General features: G+C 36.8%; 1 protein-coding gene and 1 long non-coding RNA gene across 2 annotated transcripts in view; one reads left to right on the top strand and one right to left on the bottom strand.

The window, feature by feature from the left end:
- The window catches only part of LOC133515928 (peroxidase), a 46009-nt gene extending 41980 nt beyond the window's left edge, over nucleotides 1-4029 (bottom strand). The window contains exon 1 of the mRNA XM_061848572.1: nucleotides 3284-4029. Coding sequence (XP_061704556.1) covers nucleotides 3284-3318 — 35 coding nt within the window. The 5' untranslated portion in view covers nucleotides 3319-4029. The remainder of the gene's footprint in view (nucleotides 1-3283) is intronic.
- A 2756-nt stretch (nucleotides 4030-6785) lies between these two features.
- Nucleotides 6786-7918, top strand: LOC133515956 (uncharacterized). The gene is made up of 2 exons (XR_009799144.1): nucleotides 6786-7110; nucleotides 7678-7918. It is a non-coding gene; the product is annotated as an uncharacterized LOC133515956 (long non-coding RNA).
- The last annotated feature ends 14564 nt before the right edge of the window (nucleotides 7919-22482 follow it).

Here is a 22482-nt window from a genome sequence, read left to right as displayed (position 1 = left end):
ATAAACATAAAACGGGAAAAAACACACATTGTTTGTACTTGTACATATATACGTTCAACCTGCATTATTGCTCAACATTCGTGGCAAGTGATTACTCGTACATGCGGCCAGATTTATAAATTCGTCCACTAAAGCTTCCTTTCACGTCGTAAATCTCGAGTGGATTAGTCCTAATAATTAATGCTGGCTCGAGCAATTGCCGATTGCATCCTTCGAGCGTTGCGAACAACTTGCAACTATTGCAATTAGATTTGTGAAGTACTATATTTTATAACAAAATATCTTGCTTCAACAATTTCAACAGTGTGTTAATAATAATGCGCATTTGAGCAATCATCACTGTATGGATTTATTTTATTTTATAATAAAATAAAAGCTTTAAAAGCTTTGGTCTGATACGCATAGACAATCTATATAATACGCGTGTTCATACTAATATGCGGAACGTTCAAGTGCAAGCCACGGATAGATTAGGGATAATTGTCCCACAACACGTGTCGCCAGCAACGTCGGGAGAAGTGCCGCGACGTTGCCGGACTTCGCTCGACATGTCTGGCGACATCATATGTAAGGCGCGCAATCTATCCATGGATTCAAGCATGACGCTAATATTTCCTTCGTTCAGTTCAATTTCTTTATTTCATTCGATTCCAATCGCTTTCAAGATGCTCTTTGAGTGGCTATTTATTATCCCTCGCAACGTCAAGTTAGCACCTCCAGGGCCACACTTACAAAAGTCATTCTTATAAACAGTGTCTGGCTAGCATTTAATGTTCAAACTGTATAAAATACAACAAATAAACAACCAAATAAATTTGATAATATATGCTAAGTGTTTAGAGAGTCTACTGTTTGTCAGTAAAGTCCAATAGCCACTTGAATTATCCTAATTTTTGAACATAGTACGGTCCAGTTCACAAACATCATTATAAGCCAACGTTCCAAAATAGTATTTTATACAATCGTGAAATAATAGAGCTTTTAAGTCTAGTACCATGTTTAGGTAACTAAGCTTGCTGAGTTGCCTAAGTAAGGTACGAAATTGAAAAGTTTGATTATATCACAATAAAATTGTATAGGTACAATACTTTTTCTACGAGTCATCTAAAATGATACTTGTTTTTACTATAAAACCTAAATAATTAATGAAAATTGGTAAATATCTCAGTAGAATGAACATGCCCATGAAATAGTTGCCCGTTTATGTATTTTCTATGGGAGCGCGGCGGCACGTGATTGATCAAGTTCTTTATGGTTGACTACAGCGTATCGAAATTAATATTATAGTTGAGTTGGGAGCCCATACATGAAAAGTTCGCAATTATAGCTTGGTATACGAAATCTTAATTCAACCATTATAGTCGACGAGTAGAAAAAAATATTTACACGTCCTTATTGTCAGTGTCTTAGAGGCGTGTTATTTGGTTTCTAAGGCGGCTAAGTTGTTGTTTAATTCCTCGTGCGTATATTGATATTCGAGCAAGCGAAAGATTCCAAAGTTGAACCAAGAGTGCAACGAATGGATCGAAAAGTGAAATCTTGAGCGTTGCGATTTGGGTTAAACAAAATTTACTTCCGAGTCACAAAATTTTGCACACGAGGAAAAACTAACTGTAAAACATTCAACGAATCAAGTCAATTCTAGTAGTCAACATGAGCAAACAATTCAAAATTTGCATCAGATTACTTTGCCACACACGTGGATAAAATGAAACTTTCATATTAGTTTTTGAAGTACAAAGAGAGCCTTTACGAGCTGGTGTGGTGAAAAAACTATTTTTTTGATATTTGTGAACTCGACTGTACTGTATAGAGTTCATTCACACAAAGTGTTTAAAAATAGCTGAGACAATCTCACAAACTAGACCCACAGACTACAGATAAGCGGTAGAGAGTGGTTGACTGAGCCCGGGGCTGAGTTGGCCAGACAGATGGGACGACCCACCCTCGAAAAATCTAATGGGGTCAATGAGCCCACGGAATGATTTTTCCGTGAGTCCAGTTGGCTACGAAAGGAAATTAGTTCGTAACTACTTGTAAAAAACTGTTAATAAAATTGTAGTCAATAATTTTACATATAAATATTAAAATGTCCTTGGAACAGCTTTTATTTACTTTAGTTATTAGTTTAAACAAGAATCGACGATTTTAAATAATCTGTACCCCTTGTGTAAATTTATTCGATAGCGAAACGTGACGTACGCGTTTGCGTTAAGTCTCATTTGTATGGGATTTTGTGTTTCCAAAACATCCAGCTTGGCTAGCTGTTTCTAAATCTCATACAAAATGAGACTTAACGCAAACGCGTACGTCACGTCACGTTCTCTAGTCAATAAAAAGTAGTAAGTCCCTAAATGAAATGAAATATGCAATTACAATGATCTAGCTCAATTTTCGACACTAAACAATAGTCCTTTTTTATGTATAGTACAAAATAATTAGATAAATATTCTCAAAATTCAATTCAAAAAGGAACAGTTAAGCCAGTATTAACCAGCATCTATGTAAATGTAATAGTCGCTAGACATTTACTAGACAAAATTTCCATAATATTTAAACTATGCACATTAAAACAGACATATTAGCATACTGTTTAATTCAGACGGACAGATAAAAGCGTTCTCTCTATTAAATTCTAAAAATAACTTTTGGTGCATAACTTTCACACTATACAAAGTAATAATTATAATAACTGCATTAGTATATCTATAAGCCGAAACCTAATTATTATACACCGTAAGATACTGAATTACAAGAAGGTTAAATAAATTATTAATTTAAGTATCGTTAATACGTATTACATGTAACGCTATGCCAGAGTTATTTATGAATAAAGTTTAAATTAAAAGACTCAATGAGATTTTTAATTATTAATTAGAAATTGAAACATTTTCATGTAAATAAGGAAAGCTACGCGCTACGCTCCGTAGCGGCGCGCGTAGACCCGTGCGTAACTTTACTATATACGTAGTACGGTAGACTTCAACGAGAGAACGAGATTTTAATTCACAAATTATTTTCAATGGAAAATAAACAACAACAACAACAACAACAATGGTAATGGTAGAACAATGGTTCTACTACTTCTGTCACTTCCGTGAAGATGCATACATTTCAACTTCATCGTTTAAATTATTTCACGATATTGAGTTAATAAATTTTATATCATATCCTAATTATAATAAAAATGATAGTAAACGTAATAAAAATGAGTATTTTAAGTGGGAAATTAAAGAAATAAAATAAACTGCAATAAATTAAAATAATAAAATGAATAAATTACCTTGTTATCATTCTCGTATCCCACACTTGCCACATTATCTTGAGCACAACACTATCTTATCTGGCATAGATCACTCCAGTTCACAAAACAAATTCAAAAATATTTTAATTTGTTATATTATTTCGCGGTTCGTGCTTCGTGCGGTGCGCCGGTCACAGCACTGAGCGAGTCGGTCCCTCGGCGCGCGTGGAAGGCTCGTGAAAGTCGCGACCCCCAGCCGGCGAGCTCCAACCCTCGATTGCTTCCGTTTGTGACGTTTTGGAAGCTAAGCGCTCGACCTTCACTGGCGCTGAAAGACGATGGAAGAGCGGTACGGTTAGGCAAGCTTTTGTTACTTATGTTAACATAGCTTCCTTGCTAACTAATCACTACGCCTTATAAAACAAAGTCCCCCGCCGCGTTTATTTGTACGTTTGTATGTATATTCGCGATAAACTCAAAACTACTGAACGGATTTTCATGCAATTTTCATCTATCAATATAGTGATACTTGAAGAAGGTTTGGATGTCTAATTTGTTAAGGTTTTGTGTAATCCGTGCGAAGCCGGGTGGGTCGCTAGTTTAACATAATATATAATGTACTTATATAATGAATTTAATAATAGTGAAAGTGCATCATAAGCCACTGAAAAATTATTTCAACCTAAATCTAAAACCGTTATCAAAAATATTTAATGGAACCGGTAAAAAAATGCATGTAAATAATACTAAAATCTGACGTGGTGGTAAGACCCTATCAAGTGGGTGACGTTACCTTATCGGCTTATGTTAATAAACGAACCTTAGTACTTGTACTTGAATTTTACTATCAATCTCTCGATTGATCGTATGATCGCGCAACTTAACCTAAACCTTTTTTTACGGATTTTATGGTGGTGGAAAATAATTGTTAGACTCCAATAAAAACAAGCTTCGCATGACTCGTACGTGGTGTTAGATAAAAAAACAAAACAGTTGTATCACGACGCATTCGAAGACGTCAGATAAACAAATATTATGTACTCGTATTTTCTATTTGCTATAAAATGCCGGATACTTTTAAAATCAGCTGGTTGTTATGTGCAAATATTTACACAACCTTACAATTACAAGAACTTCTGTAACTGTAACCAGATTCCAAAACTCTCCAGAACTTTGATGTTTACTAACATATACGTTGATCATTGTCACATTTTTCTTGTAGTTACAATTTGGCGCAAGAATGTCATCAATGTCGTCATATGAGTCTTATTTCGTTCAGCGAATCCAAAGTTAAAAACGTTACCGTAAGATTAATCTCATAATGAATGCCATTAAATGTTGCACTAGTTTCTCAAATTAAAAATGTGACCTTACAGCTAATTCGCAACCTTAGGCGAAAGCAAAAAGGATCGATGAGGCTCGTCAATTAGTTGCTTTATCTGATTGCGCAAGCAGCAATGCAACGTCCGCCGTGACGCAATGAATGCAGTGAGCGAAGAGCATTTTAATATTCGGCAGCTTTGATGTAGGAATCCTACAGTAGGATGGAACAGTTGTTTGAGAGTAAGGCGCACTACGAGATGTGTAACTGGCGTTCCCAATCATGCACTTGTCAAATTGCGCTTAGATGTTGTTAAAATCTTAAGTTTTTTTGAAAAGGATTAGTGAATCACATTTTTACACTGTGTCGTGTTCAGTATGAATCAAACAAAGGCGAATAATATAGTACTTTTACAGCTACGCATAAAGCGCAGCACGTATAAATATGTACAGATATCCTCTCAACCCTATTAAATTTTCTATACTTTTGTAAAAGGCATCATGTAGAAGCCATCTGGTTATGTTTGATTAATGACCCTTCTGAACTGAATTTTACTTAAATAAATTAGTATACTAAAACCATGGTTGAAAGAGAACACCATTGCCTATGGTGTTTTAGTGTAGTCCACACTATTTTGGCTTACTCTATATAATAAGTAAATTTTCTCACACAGTAACAAATTTTATTAGTGATTAAATCCAACACCATCGTTATTTTATCATCCATCTCATTTTCGACTTACATCGGCCGGCCAAGATTCGCAACTAACAATAATCTTGCAAGTTACGCAATTTTAAGAGCTTGGGAATCTCGACAAGTTGCAAAGCAATAAGCATCATCGTTTATGACCTTGTTTTTAACTTTCTCTGTAAGAACAGTTACTAGTACTAGAGCCATTTAACCTCTATATGCCTTTTGCGTTTGCGTCATCTTTTAAAGCCCAATTTATTCCAACAACTGTCAATTAACAATGGCATATACAGCACAGAGGGCTTAGCCAAGATGACAAACGTTGATAGAAAACGCCAATTGAAACTGGCATCGTCCCATATTCCAGGCACCAAAGTTAACGCTGGTGCGACCGGAAAGCCTCAAGCGTCGCAAGTATGTCAACTTCGGCAGTATAGTTACATATTTGCGGCGTTTGGGGATGAAACCTTAGGGCCGTGGGGGCCTAGCGCGCGCCGTCTCTAATATAAGGAGTTAGCAAAGTGCCTTATAGAGGCTTCGGGTGTCCAGAGGGCTGGCCTGTATTTCGCTCAGCGGATAAGCATCCAGAGGGGCAATGCAGCCAGTCTTCTGGGCACCCTAACCAGCGATATCGACTTGGGATAATTTTTAAATATAATGATAAAATAAAATTTATTGAAACTCAAATAATGTATGTAAATAGTCACGTGACTTTTGGTATTACGTTTGGTAATTCGATGTACGATTGTCATCGATTCTATTTCTATTTCTAATACCGTTGTCCGGGGTGCGCCCAGGCCAAACGCTATAGCAATGTATAATCGCCGTAACTTCAAGAATGTTGTACGGGGAGGCTTCTTTCATGTATGGTCCAATGGGCACTACTTCGTTGCCACTTCATCCAATGTGCTTGCGACACAACACCGCAAACCTTGGCGCATCTGGTGGACTGCCCTGCGTGCTCGCACTCGTGCTTTGAATCTGACCTGAGAGGCGCCACGATCCGGGCTGTTAGCACCACCGCTGCTTTATGGGCATCCATTGCTTAGGGGAATTACGACACGAGAGAAGAAGATAAACCACTAATACCTATGGAACAGCGAGATGCGAGGCGAGTACTGTCAGATCAAGATTAGATTTTTAAAGTTGGAATGGCTCTCGTGTTAAGTTTAGTGAAATAATAAAAGGTATCTTTGTTTCTACCATGAAAAGCCCAATAAAACACATGACTCTTACATATTTTAAAAGTTCCAATTCTGGTCCAGATCTGTACCCCTAGTGTAAATATTTTCGACAGCGAAACGTGACGTACGCGTTTGCGTTAAGTGTCATTTTGTATGAGATTTTTGACTTTCCAAAACGTCCCGCTTGGCGCGCTGTTCAAAATCCCATACAAAATGAGACTTAACCTAAACGCGAAAGTTACGTTACGCTATCGAATGGAAGTTACACTAGATGTACAGAGCACATATCTAGGAAATACTTGTTGGTATGGTTAAACTACGTCACGCATAGGTATTGTTAATATAGTCTGTCAAGCAAAGTCTGTCAGTAGCAATGTAAAGCAAACTGAAGTATGGCAACACTCACATAGCAGTATTGCGCTAAGAAAAGCAGCAATGTACATCGAACCGAAACATATTTTTTTCCGCTGAGCGCGCTCTTCGTACGTCAACTAAAATTGCCGCTCGCGGTTTATTGAAGCATTTGGAAATTGTTATTATTATGAGAGGGACAATTTAAACTGGAGTAAAAACGATGTCAATCAATATGATAAATGAGATCAAAAAATACCTATTTGCAAACGGACTATGCTGGAGAAAATAATGTTTGAATCAAATCATTGCTTCCGCAGGTAGCTGGATTTTAATATATTATCAGATTTCTCGGTTGGAATTCAATATTAAAGATATATCACGATAAAATGCAATACAAATGCTCCTTTATGCAACCTTCAAAAGCTAATTAGACATATTTAGGTAGGTACAATCGAAAAATATATCAATATATTGAATTAAAATAAAGTTTGTATGCTTAGTAAAAGGTGGACGCAAAAGGCGAGCGCTCGCATTCTTAACCTTTGGTATGCTTAGGAGCAGATCTGCTACATATATATTCAACTTAAACATGAAGATGTCATAGCTAAATAAATGTAAAGGTTAAGGCATTTGCACTTGAGTACTTTTTACCAAAACGAGCTGTTAGTAGGTACCTATACTACTGAATTTAACTAGAATAAAACAATCCATTGTTTTAATTAGGTAAATATTAAAACCTAGGTAAGTAACCCCTGAGCCATCACTGGCAGCGGTAGCCCTGGTAGGGTATCACTGTAACTATTCTTGTCACAATTGCAGGGCTTATTAAATATCAAATATCTGGACTATTTACATCATTTTGATATGGTTTTATTCTGTTTTAGCAAACTTAGAAGACAAATAGGGAGCAAAGAGAACATGAGCACCACGGTAGAAAGCTGTTTTTAACATCAGTTCAGAAACTGAAGAAGCCCAAAGAAAATAATTATGCCACTTGTTAATTGTAAATTAGTGTATTTCTCTTGAACAATGTCACATTCACATACCAGTGTAATTTTGAAATGGTTTTACAATATACTTATATAAATATACAGATTAAAAATAAATAAAACACAACTGCAGATATTTTGGTGTTCATTTAATTTCAAGGCAATTAAGATACGGATCACTTTAGCTTACTTACACTTAATTCAGGCCATTCATTGAAAAAATATCATTAAGTTACCAATGCTACTGGTCCACTCCAACCAAGCATCAGAATACTTTGTACCTAGTCACTTATTGCATCTTAAGCATAAAACAGATCTGTTTGAAAATTTGTAATTTCAAGTTTAAAGTTTCCATTCCAAGTTTCAAAATTTATTCAGTAGTAGTTACACATAAAACTTAGTCTTAAGCAATTTGCCTAATTTATAGTACAGAGATATTCCAATATCTCTGAGACCACTCTTACATGCTAGCTTGGTAAGGTTTTGCTCACACTACTGTTTTTATACAGGCTAAAAATGTTAGATATTTACATGTATCGGCTAGATCATATTTTATATGTAGATAATTAAAAAAGTCATTTAGAAATCAGGAGAATGCTGTTAAGAAATTTTATTAACTTTCACATTAGTCTATTCAAGACTTGTCAGGAACTGACACAATTTCAGGTACTCAAAATATTAATAAAAGATACCTTGACAATGGAAACTTAACAACTTCCACTCATGTGAGTAATATGGAGTTATATTGTTTCTGGATAATAGAAGGTATGATTTAAATGTTAAAATATTTTTCTAAAATTATGCACACTGAATAAATTATTTTAATTTATTGAACAAACAGGTAAAGCGACTTAAAACTTCTCTTAAATAGGTACATACCGACTTCAGAAAGTATAAACTAGGATTTTCCATAGGTATACATGTGCAATAGCTGAGTGCATGAAACAAATCAGCCTAAATAATATATTTTCGTGATGATTAACAAACGGACAACTTTTACAATAATAATCTAAACGATTGTACCAATTTTTTTAGTTTTTTTAATTAACAAGTTTATTTTTCGTCTTGTTTGCGTTGTACACGTATGTACGTAAACCGCCGTAGGTAAGTTTTGTATGAAGAGAAACTTTTACGAACGCCTTATATTGGGAGAGTTTTAATCCTGCAACAAACATATGGAAGTATTAGGTAGATGTTGCGAAAGAAAGTAGGTATAATCAAGGTTCTTAAACGTCTTAAGATTGTTTAAAAAAGTTACCTTTGAAAATATTTGAGGACTTCATCTGTTGATATTGGGAACAATCGAATCAGTTGCGGTTTCGAGGGCACAATTCGTGGTCTTATTGGATATATTGAGGCATACGTTTTATCTTTATTTAAGCCTTTTAACCCTGAAACAGAAAAAACTGCACATTATCTTAAAAATTCTCCGGGATCTTGCAGTAATTATCATAACCTCAAAATTTTCTAATGGTTAAGATCAACGAGCATGATTTTACTTACATTGTAGGCATCTTGACTTTGCTTATGGTCATGCACAATATTATTTAATATATTGATATTTATTTTAATGCTGGGAGCAGAAATTTCTCTTGAATTAGCACCGATTCGGAATGTAAACAAACAAGATGGACGATCCACATTCTACAGATAAAACACAGATTACACGCGATTTTGGAATTATTCGAACACAGTGTTGCTAGCCCGCGATTTTTCAAATTTGCCGCGTTTTTCTACTGACAAGATTTGCTTGACCAACTATATATAGTTGTCTTTATTATTTTGCGTCGTTTAAACTCAGTTATAATGAATATTCATATTTTAATGGTTGTAAATTCGGACAAGTTCACCTTTACTGCTACCACTAGTTTGACACTGACATATTAGCTAGCGAGTGCGTAAGTTACTTTCTATGCATCTCGCTCGTACTCGCATATTAGTGCCAGCGAGATGTATAGAAAGTACGTTACGCAGATGTTAGCGAATATGTCAGTTTGATACTGTTAAGGCAGTCGTGGTAAGGCTACTACGAGTAAGTAGTAGCAGTGTCATGATTGAAGGTCGTTTCGTCACGGAGGCGGGAGTGGGATCCGAAAATGTGATGTAACATGTAGCCCCGAGCGCTTTTCTTGTATGTATAATACTTATTATGCAAATTATGTATAAATTATATCTACAAATACATAACTAATTACCTATTAGTCCGTTGTCAGATTAATCCTCTTACTGGAGCGCAGTTTGACTTTTGTAAAGACAGCTTGTGGCATGGTGACCATATAGCTGAGCTATGTCAAGGGTCCATATTGGCTAACAGCCTCACATATCATTTTGTAATCAAAATCATCACTCGTTATAATTTTGTTACTCATAACTTTTTTTTGCAATATTTTTTATTATTGTTCGACTGTGCGACATTGTTCATAATGACAAGTCTTCCGATATTTTTAATTTTAAAAAGTATATACATACATATCGAGGGCTTCATGCTAAAGGGGCGTATAAGCAAGAACCCTACTTTTCAGGAGAGACAAAAAACTGAATAACTTTTGTTACAATGTACCGATTGTTCTACAATTTTGCATAGAGTATTTAAATTACTGTCTGTTTCATGTGTCATGCCTAGTTTCCTTCTAAGTATTCTAAAAGGCAGTAATTATGTAGTTACGCCTCTTTACCACGACAGTAATTTCCGACATATAGGTTGAAATTTTTTGAAAAATACTTGAGATTTATGGTCGTATAATTCATTTTTTTTTCTATTCGATAATTTAATCATGAAAGGTGGAGATACTGTTAATAATGCGAAATACTTTAATTTTACAGTAATTTAGTCATCATTGTGTAGTTTCTTCTATTTTTTCTGATTTTTATACGCCCGTCTGGGCTGACGAATCTATCGTGTAAGTATCCTTTATTTGTGGCCGTATAATAGGGCGCCAAATTATATTTTGACTAAATATTCATAAATTCATCTAGATTTTACCATTAAAATGATTCCTGATGGTTTTGATAGTGTCACAACTGTCCACGAGATTAAGCAATGTCGACTCGAGCTGGTTACCGATTGGGTAAGTAACTATTTTGAATTTCCACTTTGAGCATATCAGTGTTTCAATAGCCTCCGTGGTCTAATGGTTAGAGCGGTTGTCTCTCGATTCGGAGGTTCCGGGTTCGAATCCCGGTGGGGACACTGTCAAGCAAAAGTCGCTTTGTGACTTTGTGAGACTATTCCCGGTTTGGCTAGGACATTGCAGGCTGAATCACCTGATTGTCCGAAAAGTAAGATGATTCTGTGCTTCGGAAGGCACGGTGTAAAGTCGTTGGTCCTGGCTGCTATCTATCCGGTGGTGCTCGTCATGAGAGCCATGTCAGAGGCCTTTGGCGACTCAATAACTCTAACACCAGGGTTTTTAAGGTATATCAATCTTACAACCCACACGATAAGAAGAAGTGTTTCAAAAGACAATCACGCCGCTTATTCTGATTTTTGCCTATAATCGTCGTAAGCAGTCGTTTAGCACTTCGCTGGGCGCTAGAGTTAAGACGTGTGGGCTTACTTAAGAAAACTGACTTAACTGAATTCCAATAAGATCATTTTTACTATTTGTGATAGTAGGTAAATGGTAGTCGCTCAAAAGTCGAGTAGTACAAAACGATTTAATAGAAAAGAATAAAATTGAAATTGGTAGTAAAGGATGCATGGAAATTGCTAAGACAACACAATGACAGCTTTACTAAAAAAGCAGTCAAGAAACAATCAAACGATTAAATTTAGAGTGCATTAACTAAAACAAAAGGTTAAAGTTAAAACGTATCAAAACTTGTATTCAGACAATAAACATTACTCCTTCTTTAATGGTACCACTGGTAACAAAATTATAACTATCTTAAACAATAAAATATTAATCAAAACTTCTAAACAAATAAATACGACATCATTTATCGTCATTTCATAAAAAGAAACAATATTAAATCTTCTGTACTAATAAACCTAAAAGTAGTTTAGCTAACAACTTAACTCATTTACGTCTCCATCAAATTATAACAGAGGAATGTTACACTTAAGAATTATTACCACCCCGACGGAGGACGAGTGGCTACAGACATATGAGGTAATCAGCCCGCAGCGCACGCAATGGACCTTAAACAGCTTTGACTCCTTCAAATCTCTAGGAATGGATAGGATCTTCCCTGTGCTTCTTAAATGGGGCGGGAAGCATCTCACTCTGAAGCTGACCATCGTTCTGCGCGCCTGTCTGGCTCACCGGTACGTGCAGAAGCAATGGAGGGAGGTCAAGGTTATCTTCATACGGAAACCAGGTAAAAACGACTACTCGGACCCCAAATCCTTCAGGCCCATCAGCCTGACCTCTTTCATGTTGAAAACATTAGAGAGGTTGTGTGACAGGTACCTTAGAGAGAGGGTGCAAATTCATGTGCCCTTGCATCCAAACCAATATGCCTACAGCCCTGGCAAATCTACAGAATCGGCACTTTACGCAGTAGTAAGTAAAATTGAGGTGGCGGTCAAAAACAGATCCATGTGCTTAGGAACCTTCATAGATATAGAAAGGGCTTTCGACAGGACCAGGTTCAGTAGCATTACAGCAGCACTGGTAAGACATGGCGCGAATGCAGTTATGACAGAATGGATAAACAACATGTTGAGCCAACGAACCATCAAACTCTGGACGGGCGAAACACAGCAGGCATTCATGGCAAAAGGATGCCCCCAAGGAGGAGTCCTATCGCCACTACTATGGAACCTTGTGGTGAATGACCTGATCACCACACTAAACAATAATCACTATTACACAATCGGCTATGCTGACGACATAGTGATACTGACGAGCGGCAATCATGCAGGTACGGTATGCGATGTTACCCGCTCTGCACTAGCCATCGTGGAACGCTGGTGTTTTAACAACGAACTCTCAGACAATCCCAACAAAACTGAGCTGGTTATGTTCACCAACAAACACTTCCGCCTGTTCGACACTGAACTCCAACTATCTGCGGAAGTAAAGTATTTAGGGGTAATACTTGACAGCAAACTAAATTAGAGCAATCACCTAAACGGCAAAATTGACAAAGCCACAGTCGTAATCTGGCAATGTCGTAGGATAGTGGGTAGAACCTGGGGGCTAACCCCAAAGATAACTCTATGGCTTTACCAGGCAGCCATGCGACCAATAATAAGCTACAGTGCGATAGTTTGGTGGCCACGCACCACACTATCCGTAGTTGAAGCTGAACTACAACGAATCCAGAGGTTGGCCTGTATGGCGACCACGGGCTGCATGAGGACAATACCAACCGCGGCCCTGGAAGCCTTACTGAGCCTGCCGCCGCTGCACCTCTTTATACAACAGGGAGCGCTAGCTACGGCGGTACGTCTCAAAAAATATAATCTCTGGAGACCACCTAGGGTACCACACACCGAGATCCTCTACGAAGCGATAGGTAAGGAACCGCTAATAGAAGCGGTGACTGACAGGATACCCAGACAATTCGTCTTCGACAAGAAATTAAGATACAGTTACACGAAGAACCTCGTGAAGGACTCAACCCATGAGAGCTGAGAATCTTCACGGATGGATCAAAGACAAGGTCAGGCACTGGCGCTGGAGTATTCTCAGAGGACCTAAACATACATATCTCAACACCACTAGGACTTGACTAGGTGCCCACAACACAGTCTTCCAGGCAGAATTGGCATCATAATGGCAGCACACGCAATCGCCTCAAGGAAAGTATTGGACTACTCCATCCGCATACTCTCTGATAGTTGGTCAGTACTACAAGCTCTGCAAAGTTATACTTTGACCTCAGGGCTAATCTACAAATGCCACAAAGCTCTGTCAGAGGTAAGCACCACCACCTGCTTAACTCTGCAGTGGATCAAGGGACACAGCAACTCGCGAGGGAACGATGCGGCCGACATATTGGCGAGAGGATGTTCGGAACTGAGGGTGGCAGGACCGGAGCCAATTATCTGCCTTATGCCTGGCTCCGGAACATGCTGCGACACAACACCAAGGTAAAACACCAACCGTACTGGTCTAACCTAGGCACGTACAGGCAGGCGAAGGAAGCCCTCCCGACAATCGACCCCGGTTTGTCGAGGAGGCTGAGACAGCTGAAGAGGCCACAGGTCCGGCTTTTGACTGGGGCCATAACCGGCCACGCCCCACCAAACAAACACCTACTAACACTACGTGTTACAGATAGCCCCCTCTGCAGAGAGTACTTGGAGGCAGAGGAGACAGCCGCCCACGTCATTCTTGAATGCCCACAGGGCAGAGCCATCAGCATCAGAGCGCTCCACTTTATTGTTATTATTCGCACGAGATGCACACCATACTGTAACGCACTAGACACTGACTGAGAGACAGGAGGCCCTAGTGCGCTTACCCGCTTGACAGAAAGGGATAGCAATATGCGGCATAATTACACTGTCTCCACGCCCCTTTGGCCCGGCATTATTTGAAGGCCAACGTAATTTTTGTACGGTCGTATGTTCATACGCCTCTTTGCCGCGACGCACTTTGAGGATAGTTGGTAAAAGTTTATGGTCGTATGTATGTACGCCTATATAGCGTGACACTATTTGGTGGTTCGCACTGTCACATGAGAGAAGTATGTACGTACGCCTTTATACTCCGATGAATATCGGGGACTGAATGAAAATATCACTTATACGCCTTCAGTACGGCTTTTTGGAACGACATAAAATTATGACTGTCTGTTATACGCCAAATGATTTTTTAATTATTTACTTAACTAATTGTTATGATAAAATTATGAAAAAAATTGTGCTTACGTATTGTTACAAGACGAATACGATGCCGTTAAAAACGAAAAATGGCATTTTTGCGTATACGCCTCTTTGGCCTGAAGCCCTCGATATATCTTATATCAATCAGTATAATTGTTCTACAGCATTATTGAGACATATCTCTTTTTGTTAATTTATTAGAGAGAATTTAGCCTAGCATTCGATTTCTGATGTTTGTACTCTTGAAAACGTTATAGACGTTAATATTTAAGGTAAATAATATTTTTGTAAATAAAGATCACACGAACTATATTAATGTGTAATGTTTGTTTACCTGGTAAACAAACAGCCCCATTCTAGTTTCGAGGTTCAGGGGAGGGTCAAGTGGAAATCCACATCAATAACCGATTAAGTTGAGTCGTGTCGAAATGTATCAAACAAGTACACGTTAGCACTTCTCCTTGGGCGAGGCTGTGTGGAAATCATACAACCTAATAAATCGTTTCTTGTGAACTTTAATCTTATATTTCCTCCTATAATTTAAGGCCAGTTAGACAAGTATGCTTGCCTAAAAATACAAGTTAATTTAGCAATAGGTTTTTCTATCTGACAGGAAAAAGGGCATTAATACATGTACCCTCTTGTCTTTCCAAAGTGTACCCGTAACATTTGCCTTGAGGGGCGTTTACCAATTGAAATAATTGAAAAAGAAAAAATGCGTAGGCAAACAGCTTCAGGGACTGTTGAGGTTCATAATAAAATAGTTAGTCTTTAATCTGTAGAGAATTTGTTTCTGCAATTTCTAAACTCACTGCCTTTACAAATCTCGAAGTAGGTAGGTGCCATCCGCATTAAAAGTATTGTAAAGAGTGGGAGTGTGCATTGGATAGGACCAAATGGCGGGAAAGAGGGGAAGCCTTTGCCCAGCATTGGGACACCTTTATTGGCTAATTAAAAAATACTATATTTTTTCGATATTTTATTGACAGTTCCAGTCGTCATCACTATACACTGGCCTTAACTAAAACCTTTTAAATGTCACGAAAATTATCTGGGGGCACTGCAGTGCCCCCGCCAAGTCGAGTAAAAAAGCGGCACGGCCGTACCATCCTTTTCTCGAAGCAGTTCAGGCCATTTTCGACCCTCCTATAACTTCGTTGTGGATAAAACTAGAAGCCTGAATTTTTAGTAACCAAGCAGGCATTGTATAAACACAGTATATTTCAAATTTAATTGAATTTCAACTAGTTGTTTAAGAATTATAACTAGTCAAAATTTCTTAATTTTGTCACTCACTCACTGACTGACCTATCATCAAAACTCTAAGGTACTTCTAGCAGACATAGAAGCTTCAAATTTAGAATACAATTAGTGTTTAGTGTATAAATCAAGGAAAAACTAAAATACTCTTAGTTTGTAATTTCAGTCCAGTTTTCGAGATACCTAAACTTGGCCATCGCATGAAAACATAATGTATCTCTCTCTATATTATATTAGATTGTTTAGTGCGATTGCCACGTCAATCTAGTTATATGAAACATAAAAGATTTTTAATATTGAAATGGTCACTATAACATGTTATTAGGTTAGCGAATCAGGTAACAATTTAAGACAGAAGGTCTCTCAAGTAAGGACTGAATATATAAACCGACTTGGTATTGCATGGATCTTATAACTTTTTACGGTAGAAGAACTGAATTGAGAGACTTGGTTTTTTCTTACAAGTTATGTTTTTGATGGCATTAAATTTACCAAGTCTTATACGCTTCATGTAAATACGTTGCCGTAATAATAATTGACAAGTGTCCCCCAATTACTTAAATAATTATCGCATTATCAGATTCTTATCTGAAGATTTTTGGTGTTGTAAGAGAGAAAAGAAGATGAGTGCTTAACATTTTAAATAATATTTTATTTCTACCATAATAGTCTCGTTCAAGTAACAAACATATTACACAACGAAATGCAGTTTACGTAAGAATCGTGAATCTTGCAATGCAATGCTACTAAAAAGGTGGACATCCCATACATACCAATCAGCATCCAATAATTTAAGTTCTCACTGACTTGCACAGGTACCTATAGTGTAAGGTGTACGCATAAAAAAACCGCAAATCGGTGTACAGTTTAGCCGTTTGGCACACGCATACTAGAGGTCAAAACAAAATTTATGACCCGCAGTTCCTAAAAAAATGGGGAGTAATTTGTGGAGTAAGTAAGGGGAGTGCAGAGTAATTTTTTTATTGTATGGATTTTTTTAAAGCAACCTATTGTGTCTGGTATCGTATGAAAGGGATTTTTGAGGCAATTATAAAAATATACCACATCAATTTTTTAATTAAAACAAAAATAATTTTCAAAACATATCAAGTTTGGGCTCCTCCAGATACGATATGGCTGATTTGTTTTTTGTAAAAAAAAAACTCAGCATACCTCTGCAAAGGGAATTTTTTTAGGAACTGCCGTTCAAAAATGATTTTTTTGACCTCTATTATGCGTGTGCCAAATGGCTAAACAGTACGTCGATTTGCGATTTTTCTTTGAAATTGGGCTCGTACGGGTTCCACTACTACCACTCATTTGGTCGGGTACATGTGAGACCTAGAACATATCAATCCAGAAGCAAAATAAGCGTGTATGGAACCGCTGGCCCAAATGTCCTAATCCTATGTACCAGAAGTATCAAAGGTTTTCCATCTAAATCTTATAAAAAAAATTCAATGTAGAATGTAAAAATTATTACAATGGAAAAAAATATTTAGCTTATACGATCTTTACGAAATAAAGAGTGTGAAGTCATTGTTTCGACACAGCTGCTTAATAAAAGTCTTATCGGCTAAGCACTGAAGTATGGATTGATAATTGTGAAATGAAACGATTGAATGACTTGAAACGGCTGTTTTGTGGCAAAACTGTGCCTATTTTGTCAGCCTATTGCTTCACATTTCCAATGTCATTGTGAGAAATGATATTAGGTACCTACTGTAAAAAGGGAACTATTACTCAACTTGAAAATTGCATTGGAAATATCATATATTCGTCCTTTCGACTATTTTTTTATTATACAGTCATAAAAATTAACTCCTTTTCATTCATTTCACCGACTATATCCCTACAATATCATTATAGGAGTTATTCAGTGACCATAATTTTATATCCGCAACGCAGGCTTCGTCAGGTGAACACAAACTCATAATGAGCTACAGGCTTCGTTACAATACAATACAGCAGTAAAATCTGCAACAGGCTTCGTCAACTTACTCTAAAAGTATACATTAAAAAAACTCTACAAATAATAAACACCCTCTAATATAATTTAATTTAATTTTAGAAGTATATACATATTACTGGAGATGTACTTACCTATGAGTACCTATAGCGTGATTTACCAAATTAAACCAGGAGGCCGATTCTGTTTATAAATTCTTCTTCTGAATCTGTCATGGAATTGATCCGTCAGCTGTCAACAATAATATTTTTGGTCCAGAAATGTTGAAAGAGTAGATGTCATGTCCATAACAGTTTTAGAAAAAAAAATACAAAATGTGCAAATCGATTAACTCGGTAAAACTGAAAACGGCATTACATTAAATCTATTTGTTTATGATCAAATTTACAATAAGTCGAATTGTTTATATAAAAACCGGCCAAGAGCATGTCGGGCCACGCTCAGTGTAGGGTTCCGTAGTTACTCTTCCGTCAACTTACGTTACCAAGGGATGAAACGGTACTTTTCACCTGAGTTAAACAAATAGGCAAATTTGCATAATCAGTACCTAATTAAAATAAGTCTTTTTACTATGAAGGGAAAACTTTTTGCGATAACTCAAAATCAGCTAAACTGATCATGTCCGCTATAGTTTTCATTTAATGTCTTTCTTAAGCTCTACTTCCACAATTTTTTTCATATTTTTTGGACCTATGGTTCAAAAGTTAGAGGGGGGGGACACATTTTTTTTTTTCTTTCGGAGCGATTATCTCCGAATATATTCACTTTATCAAAAAATGTTTCTTGAGAACCCCTATTAGTTTTGAAAGACCTTTCCAACGATACCCCACACTCAAGGGTTGAAGCGAAAAAAAAATTTCACCCCCACTTTACCTGTAGGGGAGGTACCCTAAAAAAAATTAAATTTTTAGATTTTATTATACGACTTTCTCGGCTTTATTGATTTATATATCCATGCCAAATTTCAGCTTTCTAGCACTAACGACCACGGAGCAAAGCCTCGGACAGACAGACAGACAGACAGACAGACAGACGGACATGGCGAAACTATAAGGGTTCCGTTTTATGCCATTTGGCTACGGAACCCTAAAAAGGGCATATAAACCGTAGGTGCTAATTTATTTTCCTGTTTCTTAGGACACTGGTGAATCAAATGCTTGCAATTGTGACACAGGGCAAAACTACGAGTACATTGGGGGTGGCTTTAGCTAATTAAAGTAAAAGTATAGTAAAAAAAAACAAAGATCACGATTAATTGAGATCTTCATAGAGTTAGACCAAGCAAAGTTGGCAGCGATTTTCATAGCCCAGACTATGGAAGTGTTATTTAAACGTCATGATTTCTTAGAAGTTTGACGTTTCAAATAATATTTGCACTGTCTGGGCTGTCAAAATCGCTGCCAACTTATCTGGGCTGACTCTAATTGCGTGGCTAGTGGCTACCTACATTAAATTCAAAACAACGCTATGGTTTCACTTTTAAAATAACACTTGCACAGTCTGAGTTCGCTTGGTCTAACTCTAATTAACCGAAGTTGGTTAAAAATAAGTAGCCATACCGACGTCAAATAAAAAAAAATAAAAAAAAAACTATCGTAGAGTTAACTATCGAGATTGAATAAACTTAATTAAAAGTTAGCATACCGAAAAAAACATCATTGCTTGGAGAGAAGATGTCGTCGCTTCGATTCCGAAACGGCCGCTGTGGCTAATCGCTCCCGATCAAGATGAAACAATACGTTGTGCAAGGCACTGTTGAAACCGTCCCACAAGCCGGTCCTACGTAATGCTAATCCCCGATTTTGATTTAAATACATACTAAACTGTAGAGGTATTTAAAATCCACCGTAAAAAAGGGATACGAAGCTATCGCATCCCTTTGTACGGTAGACTTCCAAGATAAGTTTACTCTTTTGCACCTTACTTTACTCCTTAATAATAAACGAAAAATATTTGATGTATGTAGGTAATGTAATTTTTGATGTCGACTGTACAATCAGCGTCAAAATTAGGGTATTAGACTATGCGTCAAAAGTACCTAACTTTTATTCTCTGGGTGCTTAGCCAACGTGCCAATCGTTCACGCTCCGTAGAGTAGTTATATCTCTCTATAATTCTTCCATATTAGTGCGACAGTGAGTTGGCCTGTTGGCTACGCACCCTGACAGCGTAGCGAATCCTTAACACTCCGTAGCGTATCGTAGTCATCTCTCTCTCTATTACTCTTCCATATTAATGCGACAGTAACAATTGCGTTTCGTTCGTTATGGAGCGTTAACGATTCGCACGTTGGCTACACACCCTGATAGCTTAATAAAAAGAGTAAGTCTCTAAATATAGATCAATTTAATTATTTCAGATTCTTTTGAAAGATAAATATCGAGATATATCTCTATTTGGAAAAATATTCGAGGGTAGCTACTTAGTTGTCATAAGTTCTGTCAAAAAGGTTTTGACTGATAAAAAAGCTATAGGTTAAAATCCCTTATTATTCATATATTTATTTAACGCTGAATTACTTACATTATAATTAAACTTAATTTGCTATCTCAGTTTTGCACAATTCTATGTAATATTCAGAAAAATATTATAAAAAACCTGCAAAATATACACGATCTGTTCAAGGTGATTTTGATCCCTAGTTATTTATTTTTCTTGTTTACATAGTCGAATCTTACATGAAATTAAAGCTGGATCTTTTATCTTTTATAAAATATATAACTCATATGTATTAGTATTGCCAACCTGCAACTGTATGCGTTTTATCAAACGTACTCGTAGGATGGCAGTCAAAAATTTGCGTATCAGTGAAAAACCCTAAGTTTGAAGGGTCTTAGCTGAAGTACAGACTTGTCGGAAAACTAATTGCAGGTGATAAAATGACGTTCTAATAAAGTAGGTTCATACAAATAAATGATTGTACCTATTTTATTAAAGTGACACCGATTTTTACTCCTTTTGGTAAAGTATAACTTTTCACATTCCAGCCGCGTATTTGCGTCTAACGTCAATCCCAAAGTAAACAAGTAGTAAATTAAGACGCGATCTAAATTTTAAACGAATTATATTACGTTTTGATCAGTATAAAACAAGCGTTTAATTTATGGCAAACTTTCTTTATTAAAAGCTTTGTATTATATTTTATCAGTCAAAACCTTTGTGACAGAACTTATGACCCAACTAAGTACTATTGATTCTATAGACTATATACCTACATACACTTAGATTGGTTTATATGGTTGGCGTAACATAATATGTGGCGTGACGTAATATATCGGTACTTTAACACCATTCCAATAGTTACTTCTAATCTATTTTATTCATTCAAAGAGGTATCCAATTAGTCATACAAGATTCTAATGCAAAAATTATTTGTCTAAAAACGGACAATGCTGTACGTTTATTCGCTTCTTAAAATGATTACGTGGCTGGATATTCTCTCCGAATGCCAAACAATGACATTTTTTGTCCGCATAATTATGTGCATTATGTATTACAGGCGTATTTTGTAATAATGTTTCGCCGAGATAACAATTGTCTGTCTCACGCCGGCGTAACGTTCGAATCAATCATTTGCGGTTAAATCTATTATAGTCAGATAATAGTCTCCTTCCTAATAACTATGTTGGTTAACACCTTCACTGCGACGAATTAAAAGAGATTGATTTGTTTGATGAAAGTTGTTTTTTTTTTCAATTTAATTCAAAATAATGATTTTAAGCATTTGCTTTTGCCCACTAAGCAATACCTACACATTTGGATATGTGATTAGGAAAAGTCCTCTTAAATATGTATGGTATATAGTAGAGTAATTTAAATGTAAAAATCTTCAATCAATTTCTTGAGTTTTAAACTGAGAATCAGTTTCAAAATGTTAAAAATTCAGAATAATTTTCAAGTGTAAATGTTGGGTATAAAACCCCACCGTGTTTCAGACTCACTTGTCTCTTCTTCTTCCTCGCGTTATCCCGGCATTTTTACCATGGCTCATGGGAGTCTGGGGTCCAGATTTCAGATTTCAGATTTTTATTCATAAAACATAGTATTTTACATGTCAAAATTAGGTTGGTACATAAAACAATTTCTTTACAGAAAATTAGGCACATAAGTTAACTTGGCAACTAATCCCTAGAATTGACGTGGGCTCTAGTTTTTACGAAAGCGACTGCCATCTTCACCTTCACCTTCCAACACAGAGGGTAAACTAGGCCTTATTGGGATTTGTACGGCTTCCTCGCGATGTTTTCCTTCACCGCAAAGCGACTGGTAAATATCTAATGTTATTTCGTACATAAGTTTCGAAAAACTCATTGGTACAAGACGGGGCTTTTACCACTAGGCCACCAGCGCTTTGTTTGCGAACATGTATGTAGGATATTATGTATGTACTGTATATATTTTTTCATTATTTACCAATAAGACTGTTTAAATATTATTAGTATTTCAGGGCTAGTCTATTTTTGAGAAATATGGAGCGGACTATATTATGCAAAACGTCATTGTAATCGCAAATAAAGCCTATAAGGCGGGCTAGGGCAGGCCGGAGCAAGCAACTAATTATTATGTATATGCCCTGTCACCGAGCGGCGTGTAGAGATAAGTTGAAGTCTAATTTGACAGTCGGTTGGTGTAATTGCATGCATGACTATCGTGCATGTTGCAATAGCGGCCCTGAATGCACGAATGTTGACAA

The sequence above is a fragment of the Cydia pomonella genome, chromosome 3 (assembly GCF_033807575.1).
Source record: "Cydia pomonella isolate Wapato2018A chromosome 3, ilCydPomo1, whole genome shotgun sequence".
NCBI classification, from domain to species: Eukaryota; Metazoa; Arthropoda; class Insecta; order Lepidoptera; family Tortricidae; genus Cydia; species Cydia pomonella.
The sequence above is the reverse complement of the archived record's forward strand: the minus strand, read 5'-3'. Positions and strand labels throughout refer to the sequence as shown.